Here is an 18160-nt window from a genome sequence, read left to right on the forward strand (position 1 = left end):
CACTGAATAACATGGATGAACCTTGAGTGAAATTAGTCACAAAAGGAGAAATACTGCATAGGCCCACTACTGTAAAAGACTAAGAAAAAGAACCCATACTAAAGGGAGGGGGTAGGATTCTTTGCTGGTTACCGGGATTTGGGGGTGGGGGGTGAGTTAAGGAAAGGGAACGTGGAACACAGGGTAGGGAATAGACACAGGATAGTTTGGGTACTAATGAGGCGGTCAGTACATAAGAAGGGGGAGGGGAATGGAGAATGAGGCAGATGGGAAAGCAATTAGGCAGCTTTGCATGGGCTAAGTGGGACAGAGGTAAATAATGATGTATTCACAACCTTGGAACAACAGGGCTCTGGGATACAGGGATTGAGACATGGTTGAGAAATAATGTTAAGATGCTTGGCTGTCTTCTGAATCTTGGTTTCCTGGGTATACCATTATAAAATAGACACTTGAAGGGGAGAGAAAGGAATAGCCAGAAATATCAACATAGAAAGTTTGTAAATCCATCTTCTGCCTATAAGTGATTGGAATACGTAAAATGGGGCTACAATGTGCCCAGTGAAGGAGGCTTCCTGTGGAGCCTCTTCATTACATAATACCATAGGTGGAATCCTGTACCACATCCAGATCTTCAGAGGTGGAAAATTTCCACTTGAAAGGACAAGCAGACCAGCCTGGAGCCGCTAGAAGAACAGACGATACTTCTTGAAAGAAAAACCAACAGGAAAAATACAAAACAATATAGGCAGTCTGGCAGATTACTACAAGAACAAGCAAGCTGCTTGCCTAGGAGACATCAAGGCAAGTGGTTGGGTCCCCTTCAGGGTAAACCCCCTTCCAAAAGTAAGAGTCAATGGGAATACACTCTCTGATTGGTGACCACATTTGTCAAACTTCGACATGCAATACTGAAGGATTTTTTGGGCAAAATACTGAATGATGCAGAAAGCATCAAAAGAAGATGGCAGGAATATAGTGACTGTACCAAAAAGAAATGGTCTATGTGTAACCATTTCAAGAAGCAGCCAATGGTACTGAAGAAAGAAGTCCAATGTGCACTGTAGGCATTGGCAAATAACAAGGCTCTGGAAACTGATGGAATAAAAATTGAAATCTTTCAACTGATGCAGCCCTTAAGGCACTCACTGACTTATGCCAAGAAATTTGGAAGACAGCTACCTAACTAACTGATTGTAAGAGATCTACATTTTTGCCTACTCCAAAGGGAGGAGACCCAATGGTATACGGAAACCATGTCTCAATCCCTGTATCCCAGAGCCCTGTTGTATATCAGACAAGGACATACATTGGACAACATCATTAATATTACAAAGAATTAAAATTTTGCTAAAGATAATTCAAAAATGGTTGCAATAGTACATTGACAGGGAACTGCCAGAGGTCTATTTGGATTCAGACAAGGACATAGATTGAGGGATATCACTGCTGACATCAGATGCATCTTGGCTGAAAGCAGAGAATACCAGAAAGAAGTTTACCTGTGCTTTATTGAGTATGCAAAGGTTTTCGACTGTGTGGATCATGACAAGCAATGGACACAATGGAGAACAAATATTCTGGAACACTTAATCGTGCTCAAAAGAAACCTGTACATAACCAGAAGGCAATCATTTGATTTCAACAAGGGGACACTGAATGGTTTAAATTCAGGAACGAAATGCACCAAGGCTGTATTTTTTTCACTATACTTATTCAATCTGTATGCCAAGTAAATAATTCAAGTAGCTGTATTATATGAATAAGAACATGGCATCAGGTTGGAAGGAATGCTCATTAAACAACCTGAGATATGCAGCGTATACAACCTTGCTTGCTAAAAGTGAAGAGCACTTAAAATACTTATGGATGAAGATCAAAGAAGTATGGGTTGCATCTCAATGTAAAGAAAACAAAAATTCTCCTCACCTGACCAATAAATAACATCAAGACAAATGGAGAAAAGACTGTGGTTGTCAAAAACTTCACTTTGCTTGGATCCCCATCAACACTTATGAAACAGCAATCAAGAAACTACCGGGCATAGTGCATTAAGCAAATCTGTTGCACATGACCTCTTTAGTGTTGAAGAGCAAAAATGTAATTTTGGGGACTGAAGTGTGCCTCACCCAAGCCATGGTATTTTCAATAGACTGTGAAAGTTGGACAGTAAATAAATCCTTAGAAGAATTTATGCATTTGAGTTATGGAGTTGGAGAAGAATATTAAAGGTATATAGACTGCCAGAAGAACAAACCAATCTGCATTGGAAGAAGTGCAACCAGAGTGCTCCTTAGAAGTCAAGATGGCCAGACTTCATTTCTCATACTTTGGACATGTTATCAGAAGGGACCAGTCCCTGGAAAAGGACATCATGCTTGGCAAACTAGATTGACAGAGAAAAGGAAGGAGAACCCCAATGAGATGGAGAGGTACAGTGGCAAGAACAATGGACTTAAGCGTATCAGCAATTGTGAGGATGCTGTAGGACTGGGCAGTGTTTCGTTCTGTTGTACATTGGATCACTAGAAGTCGGAACCAACTCGAAGGCACTTAAATACAACAGATGGTAGACATGTGTTATCATGGGTGACAGGGCAGGCAACATACAACAAGAGAGAGGTAATCCAAGGAAAGATGAAGATATCAGGAAACACAGAAAAGAATCTAATAGTTAAAGCGAATGGAGATAAATACTGTTAATCGTTGGTACATGGAGGGGACTGCATTCATTATAATGAATCAAAAATGATATATATAGTTTGTTGAACGTGAAACTAATGATCTGAATGATGAGTGAAACATTCACTCAATTTGTAACAGAAAGTAAAAAAAAAAGAAGAATATTTAATATACCATGCACTTCCAGAAGAACGAACAAATCTCTTGGGAGGAAGTTGGAATCCTGATGTGGCGTTGTGGGTTAATACACCAGACTGCAAAACTCTTTGAACTGCAAGGTTGGCAATTCAAGCTCACCATTCATTCCTCGGAAACCCTGTACAGGGTCACTATGGGTTGGAACTGACTCCATGGCACTTCACAACAACAGTGAAAATACTCTTAGAAGCAACGATTGTGGAATGTGTTATCAGAAGTGAACAGTTCCTAGACAAGAACACTATGCTTGGTCAAGAGGAGGGTCAGGGGAAAAGAGGAACACCCTCAGCCAAGATGGATTGACACAATGGCTACAACAATGAGTTCAAGCACATGAATATAAGAATGTACAGGACGAGGCAGTCTTTTGTTTTGTGGTACGTGGGCTATTTTGAGTTGGAGTCAACACAATGGCAGCTAACAACATCAACAAATAAGAAATTAAATTCAGTTCTACATTGCTTTAGGGAATTCTAAAGGAAAATTGCTGAATTCCCAAGAATATTCACAATAATGTGTCTGGCATGGTGCTAGACGCTCAGTAGCAAACCTCATACCAACAAGTTAGTAGTTTACTATATTATCTTTATCGTTACAATTTAAAGAAACCATGGTGACCAGAGGCCCCTAAGGTCCTATATTATAGTGGTGGCTTTGCAATCAGTGAAACTATTGCCTCATATGAAATTCAAACTTAACAAAAAGAAAAAGAGAAAATACAACAAAAATATCAGGAGTGACTGAGGGGCTTGAAAGACATCGCTTTCTTTGAGCAAACACCACATGAATTTTGAGTCAGCTGCCTGATGGGAAGGCCTTCTTCTCATTGGGCTTGCAGATAAAATTGATAAATTATTGCCCTAGAGGTAAGAGTCTGGAGGGTGTCGGGAAAGGAAGGGAAGAAAGGAGGCCATTTAGCAATGTATGCTCTGGGGTAGTAGTAGTTACAAATTGGACAGCTAACCTCAAGGTCAGCAGTTTGAAACTACCAGCTGCTCTGCAGGAGAAAGATGAGGCTTTCTTCTCCCATCTAAAGAATTACAGCCTCAGAAACGCTATAGAGGGTCGCTATGAGTTGGAACTGACTCCACAGCACACCAACCCCATAAATAACTGAAAATATTCTGCAAGGCTTAAAATCATAGGCACTCATAAAATTTCTTCTTATCAAATTTCACCTGTACACAGTTATTGAGAGTAAAATGAGTTTGGTTGTCTATAAAGAGACGTCAATATATGGAGCCAAGATAAAGCTAGGTGAAGAAATGACAGGTAAAACTACCAGAGTAAATTTAAACTCCATAGAATTAAAGTGTATGTCATTATAAAATTCCATATCAATATAATATCCAGGAAAGACTCTGGCAAAATTAAAATGCTGAGTTACACATATTAGGCAGTGTGGGAGTCGGTCTTCATGTTCTCTTGCTTTTTTCTTGTCCAATGCTATTTTTCCGTAAATATGAGGTGGATGAATGTTTTGATCCCTTATGCCATTTCTCCACTTGTCTTCACTGTCTGCAGCCTATCCCAGGCCAACCAGATGACTACATGCCACATGGCTCAATTAAAAGTTGACACTAGCTCAACAAGGTCCAAGGTTCACTAAATCTCCTTTAGCCTGCTTTTCCTTTCTCTGCATTAGTTGCAATTTACTGAACTATTTCAACATGTAATGTACGAATGTAAAACTGCAAAGATTTATTCACCCCACACTTATAACAAAAATAAACTTAAAATTGAGGAGAATAATATTGAGGAGAAAAATAAATACACATTTATTTATATTTAAAAGGATTCGCATAGTTCATATTATATTAATTTGTTGTGTTGTTATTGTTAAGTGCTGTTGAGTCTGTTAAAAAATGTAATTAATTGAAGTTAAATTATGAAATATAACATGTATTTTATATAGTATCTCTCAGATGCCATATTTTGTCTCAGAGCAGCATCTGATGTAAGACTCAGGCAAAAGGTTAAATCCAGCTGGCAGTGTTTCGTAGTCAAGAGAGAGAAAAAAAGTTGCCTTCCAGTGGATTACAATTTATCATGACCACAATAGGGCTTCCAAAGCTGTAAATCTTTACCCAATCTGACTACCATGTCATTCTCCTGAGGAGCAGCTGGCAGGTTCAAACTGCTGACCTGTCGGTTAGCAGCCAAGCCAGCAAAGGTCCTTTAGTCAGTAGGGTTGTTGTTGTTGTGTGCCGTCGAGTCAGTTCCGACCCATAGCAACCCTGTATAGGGTTTCTGAGAAGCAACTGGTGAGCTTGAACCACCGACCTTGCGGTTCAAACGGCTCTGCAGTCTGACGCATTAACCCACAGTGTCATACCAGGGTAGGTGGTATTTAAATGGATACCCAGGTTTTAATTAATTTAATTTTTAGGTTTATTTATTTTTAAACCTCATCAATGGCTCATGACCCTGATAAACACTTACAGATTAAGACACATGTGTCATTGCATCCTCTGTTGAGCTGGGGTCACTGATCTTCCATGATCACTCAGACTTCAAGTTTTTATTGAGAGGCTATAATGTGCTCAGACTGAGCAAAGTACTATAAACATCTTGTGTTTTTATCTTTACCTATTTCACTGAACCCAAACAACTCCTTGGATTATACAACCAGATAACCCACAGGGCCATAAAATCCAAATAAAATACCCGTACTGGTGGCATAGGCACACTTCAGCTTTCATGCATTATTCTGTAGCAGAAGAGTCCTGGTGTGGTGCTGTGAGTTAATAGCTGGACTGCAAAGCCAGTTTGAACTGCAAGATCGGTGGTTAAACCTCCCCAGCTGCTCCTTGGAAGCCCTATACAGGATCGCTGTGGGCTGGAACAGACTCGACATCACATAACAACAGTAACACAACAAATTAATATAATATGAACCATGTGATTCATTTTAAATAAAAACAAATGTGTATTAATTTTTCTCCTCAATATCATTCTCCTCAATTTCAAGTTTATTTTTGTTATAAGTTTGGGGTAATAAACCCTTGCAGTTTTACTAAACCACCATTATATTTTATTTTTAAAATGTAATTTGGTTTTCCATTTAAGTATTTAAGAATCTCCCATGTACTATGGAATTCTGGTGTGGTGCTGTAGGATCAACACACTACTGTGAACCACAAGGTCAGCAATTTAAACCCTCCAGTTGCTCATGGAACACCTTAAGAGTCAGAACCAACTCAATACCAATTAAAAACAACAACACATGTATTATAACTCAAATAGAAAACGTGGACCTGATCATCTTTTAAGAATGGAGATTAGATTTTCAAAGCCAACTATAAAATAAATAATTTTAAATAATCAAACATTTTTTTAAAAAAATTCCAAATTTATTTCTAGGCAAAATTAAGTTATTAGAAAAAAGAAAAAAAAATTGAAATCAACATTAAAGAAATGGTGAAGAATCTATACTAGCAAAAGTATTTCAAGTTAGAATGGAGATATGTTGTTGTTGTTAAGTGCCTTCGAGTCGGTTCCGACCCATAGCGACCCTGTACAGGGTTTCCGAGGGTGTATGGAGATATAGACACCTTAAATAATTTATGGATTTCCTGGATGGCACAAAAGGTAAAGTAGTTAAGCTGGGTGATCCTAACCAAAAGGTTAGAGGTTTGAGTCCATTCAGAGTATCCTTGGAAGAAAGACATGGTGATCTACTTCTGAAAAAATAAACCATTGAAAACACTATGGAGTGCAGTTTTACTTTTATACACATAGGGCTGCCATGAGTTGGAATAAACTCAGTAACAGCTGGGTAAATTGTAAGAATTTAAATAAGGAAATTGATCAAGTTGAAAAATACATGAAATATAACTTCAATCATACACAACAAATAATTTTACTACTAAATAGAAATGAAAATTTATGGTTTTACTGTATTTTCCGTCAATGCTTAAATTTCCTCCAACCACTCCACAGAAGCTGTGCAGGGCTGCTCGGAGTCATGAAAGACTGGACAGCACATAACAACAACTGTAACAACAACATGCTAACACCCAAGAGAAGTCCAACCAATGGTGTGTCCCCTGTGTATCTATAACAACTGTAACAACAATGTGCTAACACCTAAGAGAAGTCCAACCAATGGTCAGTGGTGTGTCTCCTGTGTATCTATGGACTTATTACATTTTGGTCAAATGATTTAAATATAAATTTCATATAATAATTTTAAGTTGTGAAAATAGTGATTATAGTTTTAAAGTTTATTAGACACATACCACATTTGTACAAGAACTTACAAATTATTAGTTTAAGTAATATATATTGAAAATACAAGAAGGATTTGCAGTATTTTGTTGTAATTGTTTTTGTTGAGTGCTGTTGAATTGGTTCCAACCCATAGTGACTGTATAGGTTTCCGAGGAGCAGCTGGTGAGCTTGAATCGCCGACCTTGTGTTTCAAACCAACGTTGCAGTCCTCCGCATTAACTCACAGCAGTACACCAGGAATTGTTGTTGTTGTTGTTGTTGTTAAGTGCCATCGAGTTGGTTCCGACCCATAGGGACCCTGTATAGGGTTTCCAAGGAGCAGCTGGTGAGCTTGAGCCGCCAACCTTGCAGTTCAAACGGCTTTGCAGTCTGGTGCATTAACCCACAGCGCCACACCAGGACTCCACAACAGTGATGGATAGTACAGCAAATATACTGAAAACCAAACCCCTTGATAGAGACTTAATTCCAACTCAGAGTTATTCTATAGGACAGAGTACAACTGCTCCATAGGATTTCTAAAACTGTAAATCATCATAAGATCAGACAGACTCATCTTTTTCTGATGAATGACTGGTGTATTTGAACCCATGACTTGTGGTTACCAGCGTAATGCTTGATTCACTGCTTCACAAGGGCTCCCCTTAAGTCCAGCAAATAAATGCAATTATTTTGACATAATATGCATTTTAATTCCATCAGTGAAATCAATCAATTCAGAATTCCACCTCTGTTTTACATGGTCATGGATCAAAGTGTGACCCTCTGGAAAGACTGTCAACTTGACTATGCCATGATTCCTAATATTGTGTGATCATCCTCCATTTTGTACTGTGTTGAAAATTCTAACTGCTACCATGTGAATAAATTAGGATTAGAGAAAGTTATGTTAATAAAGCAGAATACAATCTATAGGATTAGGTTGTATTTTGAGTCAATATCTTTAGAGAGATAAAAGAAATTAAACAAATGAGCAGAGATTTGATAGACATCCTACTATCATAAAAGAAAATCCAGGAGTGCAGTGCCTCCTTGGTACCCAGGATCCCTGTGCTGAGAAACTCCAAGACTCAGGGCAAGACTGATAACAAGCACCTTCATGGTAATAAACACAGAGGGAAAGCCTTTCCCTGGAGCTGGCATCCTGAATTCAGACTTCTAGCCTCCTAAAATGTGAGACAATACATTTTTTTAAATCCACCCAATTGTGCTGTTTCTATTATAGGAACACTAGACAACCAAGACAGATACCAAATGTACATGTAATTATTTCTTCTTTTGCCCATAACCATATGTCAGAGTGCATAAATTCAAGGGTACAATCCTCCAGATTGCATTTCTGTTCAAGATTTCATATTCCAGCCACAAACTGAGGATCCACAAGCTCCTTTGTTTCTGATATGCTAGCTACAGATTCAAGGCCTTTCTCTGCTCTCATGAAAGTGCCAGCAGTAAGCTCAAGGATCATCAAGGCTTCTCACTTCTAATCTACAGGACCCTACTCATTATTGTTAAATGCCACTGAGTCAGGTTCAACTCATAGAGACTCTGTATAGGCTGTAAACCTTTGTGGGAACCGAAAGCCTTATCTTTCTCACTGGAATGGCTGGTGGGCTCGAACAGTCGACATTGTGGTTCTCAATCCAGGGCTTATCCTACAGAGCCATCATGTTCTCCACTGCTCCCTCAATAATTAGCTAGAACAACATAGAGAACTTAGAAAAGTGTTATACATCTTCACTATGCAAAAAATACAAAACATGATGAGACAATCATAGGGCAATACCTGGGAGAGCTCCCCACATGGAGCTTTCATAGAAAAAGAAATGCTATGTTATTCACCCACATGCATCAATATCTATAACCACACAGGAAGTCCACGGAACTTCAGTGTCCAGAGATTTTAGATTGGGGTCTCATTATGTAGGCATGATTGATTGAATCGAGGCTCAAGTGACTGAACTCAAATTCCAGTACACCCGCCTTTCCTGAGGTTTAATTCACCAGGTGGGTTTTTTAGACCTGGCCAGCTTCCATTAGTTGGTATTTCATTAGCATAATCTACTAGCTATGGACAACATTGCGAAGTATGGTTATTCCAGAACACTTAATTGTGCTCATGAGGAATCTGTACATGGTCCAAGAGGCTGTTGTTCGAACAGAACATGGGAATAGTGAGTCGTTTAAAATTAAGAAAGGTGTGCGAAAAGGCTGTATTCTTTCACCATACTTATTCAACCCATATGCTGAGCAAATAATCTGAGTTATATGAAGAAAAATGTGTCATCAAGATTGGAGGAAGACTCATTAACAACCTGTGATATGCATATGACACAACATTGCTTGCTGAAAGTGAAGAGGACTTGCACTGCCTTTGGTATTGATTACATCTCAATGTAAAGAAAACAAACATCCTCACCACTGGACCAATAGACAACATTCTTATCAATGGAGAAAAGATTGAAGTTGTCAAGGATCATTCATCTTGGATCAACTATCAACACTCAGGAAAGCAGCAGTCAAGAAATCAAACTACGTATTGCATTAGGCAAATCTGCTGCACAAGACCTTTTTAAAGTATTGAAGAGCAAAGACACCAGCTTGAGGCCTAAGGTGTGCCCGACCCAAGCCATGGCATTTTCAATAATCTCATATGCATGCGAAAGGTAGACAGTAAATAAGGAAGACCATAGAAGAATCGATGCTTTTGAATTACAGTGTTGGAGGAGAATATTGAAAGTGCCATGGGCTGACAAAAGAACAAACAGATCCGTGTTGGAAGAAATGTAGCCAGAGTGCTCCTTAGAGGCCAAGATGGCCAAACTTCATCTTTCATACTTTGGACATATTGTCAGGAGAGACCAGTCGCTGGAGTGGAATTTCATGTTTGGTAGGGTGAAGGGACAGAGAAAAAGAGGAAGACTCCCAATGAGATGGATTGGCCAGGTGGCAGCATCAATGGACTCAAGCATGGCAACAATAGTGAGGTTGGTCCAGGATCGGGTAGTGTTTCGTTCTGCTGTGCATAGGGTCACTATGAGTCAGTACCAACTTGATGGCAACTAACAACAACAACCTACTAGGAGTCTTGACCAAAGACATTTTAATTACTGGGAAATATCAGAATTCTAAAGGCTATTTCTCAAGAACTAATGACAAAAACCAAATTCTTTGGTAGGGTTAATTGTAAACTCCACTGAACAAATAAGAAAATACTATTAAAAATTAAATACACAACAATTATTATACAAAAATACAGATTTCTTAAATTTTAATCAAGATTTCAAAATCTTCCCTTTTTGGGAAGATCATGAATTTTATTCAAGTAAGATAAATATCAATCTGAGTAGGAAAACTGAGATAATTGATTTCCTTTAAAGGTGCTCTGAAGACACTATAGGATAAGTACTGTACTGCTAACCACAAGATAGACTGTTTAAACCTACCAGTTGTTCTGCAGGAGAAACACGAGTCTTTCTGCTCCCTAAAAAATTTACAATTCTGGAAACCCTATTCAGGCTTGCTATGAATCAGAATCAGCTCAGTGGCAGTCGGTATGGCTTTTGGATTTTGGTAATTCTGAAAATGCATTTTACTAATATACTGATTAATGAGTCCTAGTAGCATTGCAGATTACAAGCTAGATTTTAATTGCAATGTAAATTGGAATCTACCATTTGTTTCTTGGAGAAAGATGAGGCCTTCTGCTCCCATAAAGATTTATAGCCTTGGACACCCTACACAGAACCTCTCTTATTTAGAACTGACTCTATGACACATAACAACAATATACTGATTTGAAAAATAAATTAAAATTTTAACCCAGGAGAAAATAGGAGAAGATGCTGTGCAACTATTTGTCATTTTTTTAACCCAAGAGAAAAAGGTTATGCACCTATTTGTCAACAGCACATGTAAAAAAAAAAAATTTTTTTTTAAATAGGGTTGCTATAAGTTGATATCGACTCGATGGCACCTAACAAAAACAACATTTATCAAAATGCAAGGAGTGTCATTTAACAAGTGTTCTTGAATATGGTAGAAAATTAAAATTATAGTTTTTTTTATTTAATATGATGCAAACTAGAAATCAATTCAGGAAGATATTCTAATAATGTTTCCTAAAGGATAAAAAAAAAAAAAATCAATATACATAATTTCCTATTTTTTTCAATGAAATACTAACTACTTCTATGTAAATTCAACACGGAAATGCCAGTGAACTGGGACATTACAATTTTCTAGATATTGGAAAAAATATTGTATTTTATTGCATTGTCAAGGTTTTTAACCTTGCTAACCCTCTACTACGACTGATTTGTGATAATGATTTGTGATAATCTGAATTATGGGGGTGCTCCGAGCTAGAAGATTTTTGTATTTTGAGTTTTTTCCTCTTCTAGTTTGAAAGGAAAAAATAAACAATTGATGAAATTGAATACATAGGTCTCAAAAATGGTACTTACTGGTTTGACAATGTTGTAGTGGATGCAGAAACCAGGTTCAGAGGGAAAATATTCATCAGATACAAATCTTATTCTGATTTGATTTCCTTTAGAAATCTGCTTTCCTGGAACAGCATCAGAACCACACCAGCGTCCTAAAATAGTTCCATCACTGGGTTCCTCAATTTCTACAAAATCATACCTGTAAGGAGACAATGGGGAAAAATGAGATAAATTTAAGTTCATGTGTCTATAGATTCAAGATGTACATACTTGTTTTGAATAGCTAAGAGTTAGTCCTTAATCAAACTGCGTAAATATAATTAAATACCCCCAAGTGAGAAAACACTGCAAATGTATTCCCATTATATGAAATATGAGTTCTATTTTAAATCAGTAGTTTTACTCTTAACAAACCCCAGATGTATTATTTAATCATCTCACAACTTACTATTTTGAACATCACTGAACTATAAAACCAAAAGATCGGTGGTTCAAGCCCACCAGTCGTTCCATGGGAGCAAGATAAGGCTTTCTGCTTCTGCCAAGATTTATAGCCTCGTAAACTCACACACAGGGTCACTATGAGTTGGAACTGACTTGATAGCATTTAACAACCACCACCACCATATCTGATCTTCAATTCACTTAATTACTCAATTTAATAATTTTCAAGATTAGGTATGGAACTGACATGATATACTCAGATCTTAATTTCTATTATCATTGACCACTACTTCACGACAGTTAAGTTCTTCACTCATCTATGACACAGGCTTTTCTCTAGCCACTTCAGGAAGTACAATTCCTACAAATCTCTTTTTGTATTCCATTGCCTCTGTAAAACCTTCCTAGTGTTCTCGGCTCACTGTCGTCTTTCTCTTTTTGATAAGCACATATTTTTAATAGTAGCCATGTAAGTGATCTATCTACAGCGTTATCAGACTGCAAAATCCATGGAAAAAAAGAAATTACATCTTGGGTATTTCTATTTTACACAGTACTGCATACATTATCTTAAACATAAGGGGGATAGGACTACTGTTTATTAAAAATGCCATTTTTGCCTAGGAAGCTTAGTATCAGTGATTTTTAATGACAGCAGTTATGGTGCAATGATTTCCTTTATGTGGCTTTTGGCCATGGTTCTTTTGGGAAAACAGCTTGCAAGCTTTTTCCCTTAATCCCTGAAGTGTTTCCTTTGCCCTAGTTTTTCTAACCCAGACGGTTTGTTACATTTCCTGGGTAGGCTATAAATGACTTGCTTTGATACCCTTTTTCTGGTCCTGTACTATTCTGTGATTGGTATGTAGCACCTTGTGGGGAATTGATCAATATACTAAGCAAAAAAAGTGACTGTGAAATATGCAAGGGAAGTATCTGTGGCCTACCAAGAGGGAAATGGCCAGTTCCTGGCCTTCGTGGGAGGGTCATGCCTTGAAACTGATGTAGCATTTATGTATATATATCAGTTAACCCAACAGAGTTTATTTAGACAGGAAGCAGGATGAGGCAGAAAGGAGTAAGGCAAGGCAGAAATGAGAAGAAGAGAGAAAGGAAGCAAGAAATTTACTATAAGAGTTGTAGCATCCGTTAAGGGCTGTAGCACTGAAGACAGTAACAGGCCCCAAAGTGGTTCAGCAACCATGACATAGATGACAGGTTCAGAAAGGGCTCTGCAGTAGAATCAGTGGTGACAAATGGCAGGGCGAAAAGCAGTCTGTCCTGAGGTGAGAAGGCTACAAGGAGGGCTGCGCAGCAGAGAGGAGATGTACAAGGCTGGGAAATGTACATGGCTACTTGTCCGTACAGCTGACAGTTGTGAAAGCTGTCCTGTACTGAAGAAGGGAGGAACGTGCTGTCCTTTTCAGGAGAGTCTTTTAGACTTTGCCCATATACTTCATATCTTGATCTCAAGTTGTAGCCTGTTGATTCTGAACCCAAGTTGTATCCTGTTACTTCCTTAATAATAAATCTAACTATAAATATGATTTATGAGCTTTGCATGGCATTTTCAATGCATTATTGAACCCAGCAGAGAAGCAGAGAATGCCACAGGAGGGACGGATGGTATCGGAATTGGTAGAAAGGTTGCTGAGTATGTCTAATGTTCACCTTATAGGAATCAGCCTTGGGCTGATCTTGATTCACATTATCCCCCTGAAATTAAACAAGTTCTGACTTTACTAACATTACTTTTTGCAGAAGCATTGCCAGAACATTACATAGCAGAATGTTTCATAAATTTGTAGAGGTATTCAGTTGTCTCAATGACTACCAATTAGAAGAACTACTGAAATGTCAGGGAATCTCAATATTGCTTGGTGCTAAAATAAAATACTTGTCTATGTCTCCCTGCCTGCCACATATATCAGGGAATTATCACATAGGTGAAAATTCTGCTATCATTCATCCCAGCCTAGAACTTAACATTGTTTTACATATAAACACAGGGACAGGACATAGTACACTGGTTTCATTTATGCCAAATTTTTCAGAAATTCAACTACCAGCTAAATTGAATAAAGTCTATTCTTTCTTTTTAACTTTACCAAGAATACCCACCATTTTAGAAAAACATGTCACCAACAGAAACAATGGGTACAGTATTTGCAGTACAATTAAAAAATTAAACACATGTTTGAACGACAAGGCTGTTCCTCAGAAACCCTATACAGGGTTGCTATGAGGTGGAACCAACTCTACAGCACTTAACAACAACACATTAGCCGATATCTGTAGTTGTTCAATTCAAGATAAATCTACATAAAATATACAGACATCTGGCTACTTCCTTTTATTTCTCCAGTATAATTGTCCAGTATATATCTGTAGTTGTTCAATTCAAGATAAAGCTACATAAAATATACAGACATCTGGCTACTTCCTTTTATTTCTCCAGTATATGAGCATTATGCACTGAAATACATATTATTTAACAAAGATTATTTTGCTATTATTTCTCCTTTATAAATATACAGGCTCTTAAATCTATTATAAAATAATTGTGTGTGAAATATATGATCATTTTTATTAATTGCTTTTCAGAATACTAAAGAGGACATTTAAAATTCTTGTTAAAAAAAAGAAGCCTGGCTGAGTTAAAAATCAATGGTAGATTTTTAAAACAGGTTTAGATTCAGTAGTTATCAGATAACAATAAAATATTTTTTATTTTCTGTGCAGTTCTAAATTTATAGGAAAAAAATGTTGGATACAGCTAAATATATAATGAACTATTTTTTCTTCTAAATCTTCTACTAACATGGTAGTCACACTCTCATATCAAATGTAATTTGACCTGTTTCAACTGCATTTTCATCATCTGTAAATTGAGGAGAATGCTACTTACCTCACAGAGATGTTAGCTAAGGAAAATAGAAGCATGTATGTGCAATGCATCAAACATTACTGGCATATATTGCTAGTCAATAAAGTCTGTTCCTCGTCTTTACCCTGATTCCCTCACACCCATTTCCCACACATCTACCTTTTAACATAAACTTGGGAGTCTTAAAGCAATAAACAAGAAAACCCTAACATACAGGAAAGAGACGGGTTTTGCTGTATCATATGACAAGTCCAGGGCTATGGATTACAAATGCATAATCCAATCAGCAAAACCACTTCAGGAGTTTTGGTGTACGCATGATGCGAGGTGAGAAGGTCAATAAGAAGACTAGGCAGAGTGAACCTAGGCTAGTATTTAAGATATAATTGATACCAAAGTTGATAATTACCATTTTTATCAAAAGGTAGTTTTAATATCAAGATTGTTTGCATGGGAAACAAAGCTTCCACTCATAAAGTAACTGTTTGTTCTGTGCTTGCTAGGTAAATCTATCTGATCTGAGTTACCACCACAGCTAGTTGGAAGAAAGTCAGATTTCAGGCCTGGTCAATCATTCCACAAGTATTTATTAAGCACTGACTTTGTGCAAAGTGCTAGGCTAGATTCTCAAGATACAAGTATGCAACTATAGATTCTTTGAGTTCAGGGTCCATAAAACACACTGGTAAGTGCTGTAATGAGAGTATGTAAGAAATACTGTGGAATACTGGCAGAGTAAAAGTAATTTTATACATTGAGATTAGGGTCAGTTTACAAAGGACTTGACATTTGGGCTGTCAATAAGTTCTGACTGACCAGGGGTGAAAGGGAGGCAAACGGAAATTCATTCTAGCGAGAAGTACAATGCTTGAAACATAATAGAAGGAGGAAAAGGCCAGGCATGTCCATTTGTGAAGAGAGAATGGGAACCAAAGAAGTAGATGGAAGTCAAGTAAGAAAAATAAGATACGTCAGAAGGCCTTGGTATTTCATTTGCAAATCTGAATCTTATTCTGTAGGCTTGACATTGAAAAAAAGGTAGGTACAGATTTAATAAACCTGAAGTTTCTTTAGAAATTTTGGGTCAACATTTTGAAAAATGTTATTTCACAAAAAAACTTGGATTGATTTCTTACCCTCTCCCTCCTTCTTTTAATATGAAGGTTGTTAACTTCAATGTCCCTTTGTGAAGGTTCAGATCTTCTGAATAGACGCCATCTTCAAAAGATGGCATTTATTGTTTGCACTGCTTTATTCCAAGCACCTAATGCAGTGCTTCATACATAGTAATTACTATCAAAATAAGTGGCAAACAAAAAATTAACTTTTGGTTTTCATTCTTTCAGAGCAACTGAGACTAAGGCTAAATGGAAATGGTGGTGAAGGTGGAGGTGGTGGTGGTGGTGACGTGCCTTCCAGTCTGTTCTAACTCATACTGACCCTGTATCAGGTTTCTGAGGCTCCAAATCTCAATGGGAGCAGAAAGTCTCCTCTTTCTCATGCAGCTAGTGGACGTGAACTTTTGAGTTTGCAGTTAACTGCGCAATGCAGAACTACCAGAACGCCTTAGCTCCCTGTAAATGGGATATGTTGTTTCTAGTTTTGTGTTTTGTTTTGTTTTGTTTTTTTAATACACAGATACCTGGGATATCCAAATTTGAGATACTTATAATGCACAAGGCACAGGCCAGGATGAATTTAGATGAAGGAAGCAAAATGATAACTATTTTTTCCCCCAAAGATAACTCTAATAATAATGAAAAACATGAAATCAGAGCAATTTAAAGGAATGGAGTATGATGCTTCTGGTAAAAGAAGAAGTGAGTAAAAAAAAAGGAAAAACTGCTTTTCAAAATAAATTTGATATACGATAAGAAGACTTGGATAAAGTTCAGTTTTAAAAGAGGTGGTCTAAGGTGCGTACATAAGAAGCATAGAAGTGAAGATTTTCAGTAGTCAGCTAGACATTTGACCTTATACCATAGGAGGGAGAAATGGATAAGGAAGAAATCTGCAGATCATCAGTTATGACTAAATGGGTGAAAGTGATATTTCCTTTGTTGTTGTGAAGTGTTGTGGAGTCTGTTCCAACTCATAGAGACCCTCTATAGAGGGTCTGAGGAGAAGCTGGTGGGTTTGAACTACCAAACTTGTGGTTCAAACCAACCTTATGTTCTGAAACTGATACTGGATCAACATGGCAAGACAAGCTGATATCCATCTCATTATCTCACCATAATTCTAGAAAATTAGATAATATGTAAAACAGCTATTACAGCTTAGAAAATAATTTAAAAGTTTAATTAGTGTGCTCAGAAATTAGAAACATCACTGGAAAAAAAAAAAAAAAATCCCAGCTAGAAACAGTTTACATAGGAAACCACAATCTAAAATCTACATTGGAGAAATCTGCTACGTATAATAGTGATTCAGGAAATACAGAGTCATGTAAATTTATAGAAAGTACAGTTAACTGGTATACTGACAAATCAACTTGACTAAGTAGGGAGCTACTTAGTTAAGCTGGACCATTTGGTCTAATCCAAAGCAAAGTATGGTGGTTACTGGATCCTCAGAAGTCACACAAGACCCCAGGAAGGAAACAAACTCAGGGGACATTTCATCTGGTAGCTAATCCTGGCCTTCCTCCAGTCACAACAGGGAAGCAAAAGCCAACAGTAGATATTGACAGAGACACAGCAGATCCAAAATACAAAATAACAGGATCATCAAATATTTAAGGAGTGTCATCTTATCAGACATTGTTGTTAAGCCATGGTATTTTCTTATCAAGCCATGGTATTTTCAGTAACCTCATATGCACGCAAAAGCTAGACAGTGAATACGGACGACTTTAGAAGAATTGATGCTTTTCAGTTATGGTGTTGAAGGAGAATATTGAAAGTGCCATGGGCTGCCCAAAGAACCAACATATCTGTGTTGGAAGAAGTGCAGTCAGAGTGCTCTTTGGAGGCCAAGACGGCTAAACTCCATCTCTCATACTTCGGACATATTGTCAGGGAAAAAGAGAAAGACCCCCATCGAGATGGATCGGCAAAGTGGCAGCATCAATGAGCTGATGCATGTTAACAATAGTGAGGTTGGCCCAGGACCGGGCAGTGTTTCGTTCTGTTGTGCATACCGACTGTGGTACCGACTTGATGGCACCTAACAACAATCTTATCGGAAAAAAGATATCAAGCATAATACAATGGAAAATAAAAGTTTTTAATGAGTAGGGCTAGTCATTCTCCAAAGCAAAAAAAAAAAA

At 37.6% G+C, this 18160-nt stretch overlaps 1 protein-coding gene across 1 annotated transcript in view; it reads right to left on the bottom strand.

Moving 5' to 3' along the window:
- The window catches only part of PDGFC (platelet derived growth factor C), a 355850-nt gene that overhangs the window by 91587 nt on the left and 246103 nt on the right, over positions 1 to 18160 (bottom strand). Inside the window, exon 3 of the mRNA XM_006867913.1 lies at positions 11580 to 11760. Within this exon, the coding sequence (XP_006867975.1) occupies positions 11580 to 11760 (181 nt within the window). The remainder of the gene's footprint in view (positions 1 to 11579; positions 11761 to 18160) is intronic.

Source organism: Chrysochloris asiatica, unplaced genomic scaffold (genome assembly GCF_000296735.1).
Source record: "Chrysochloris asiatica unplaced genomic scaffold, ChrAsi1.0 scaffold00112, whole genome shotgun sequence".
Classification (NCBI taxonomy): domain Eukaryota; kingdom Metazoa; phylum Chordata; class Mammalia; order Afrosoricida; family Chrysochloridae; genus Chrysochloris; species Chrysochloris asiatica.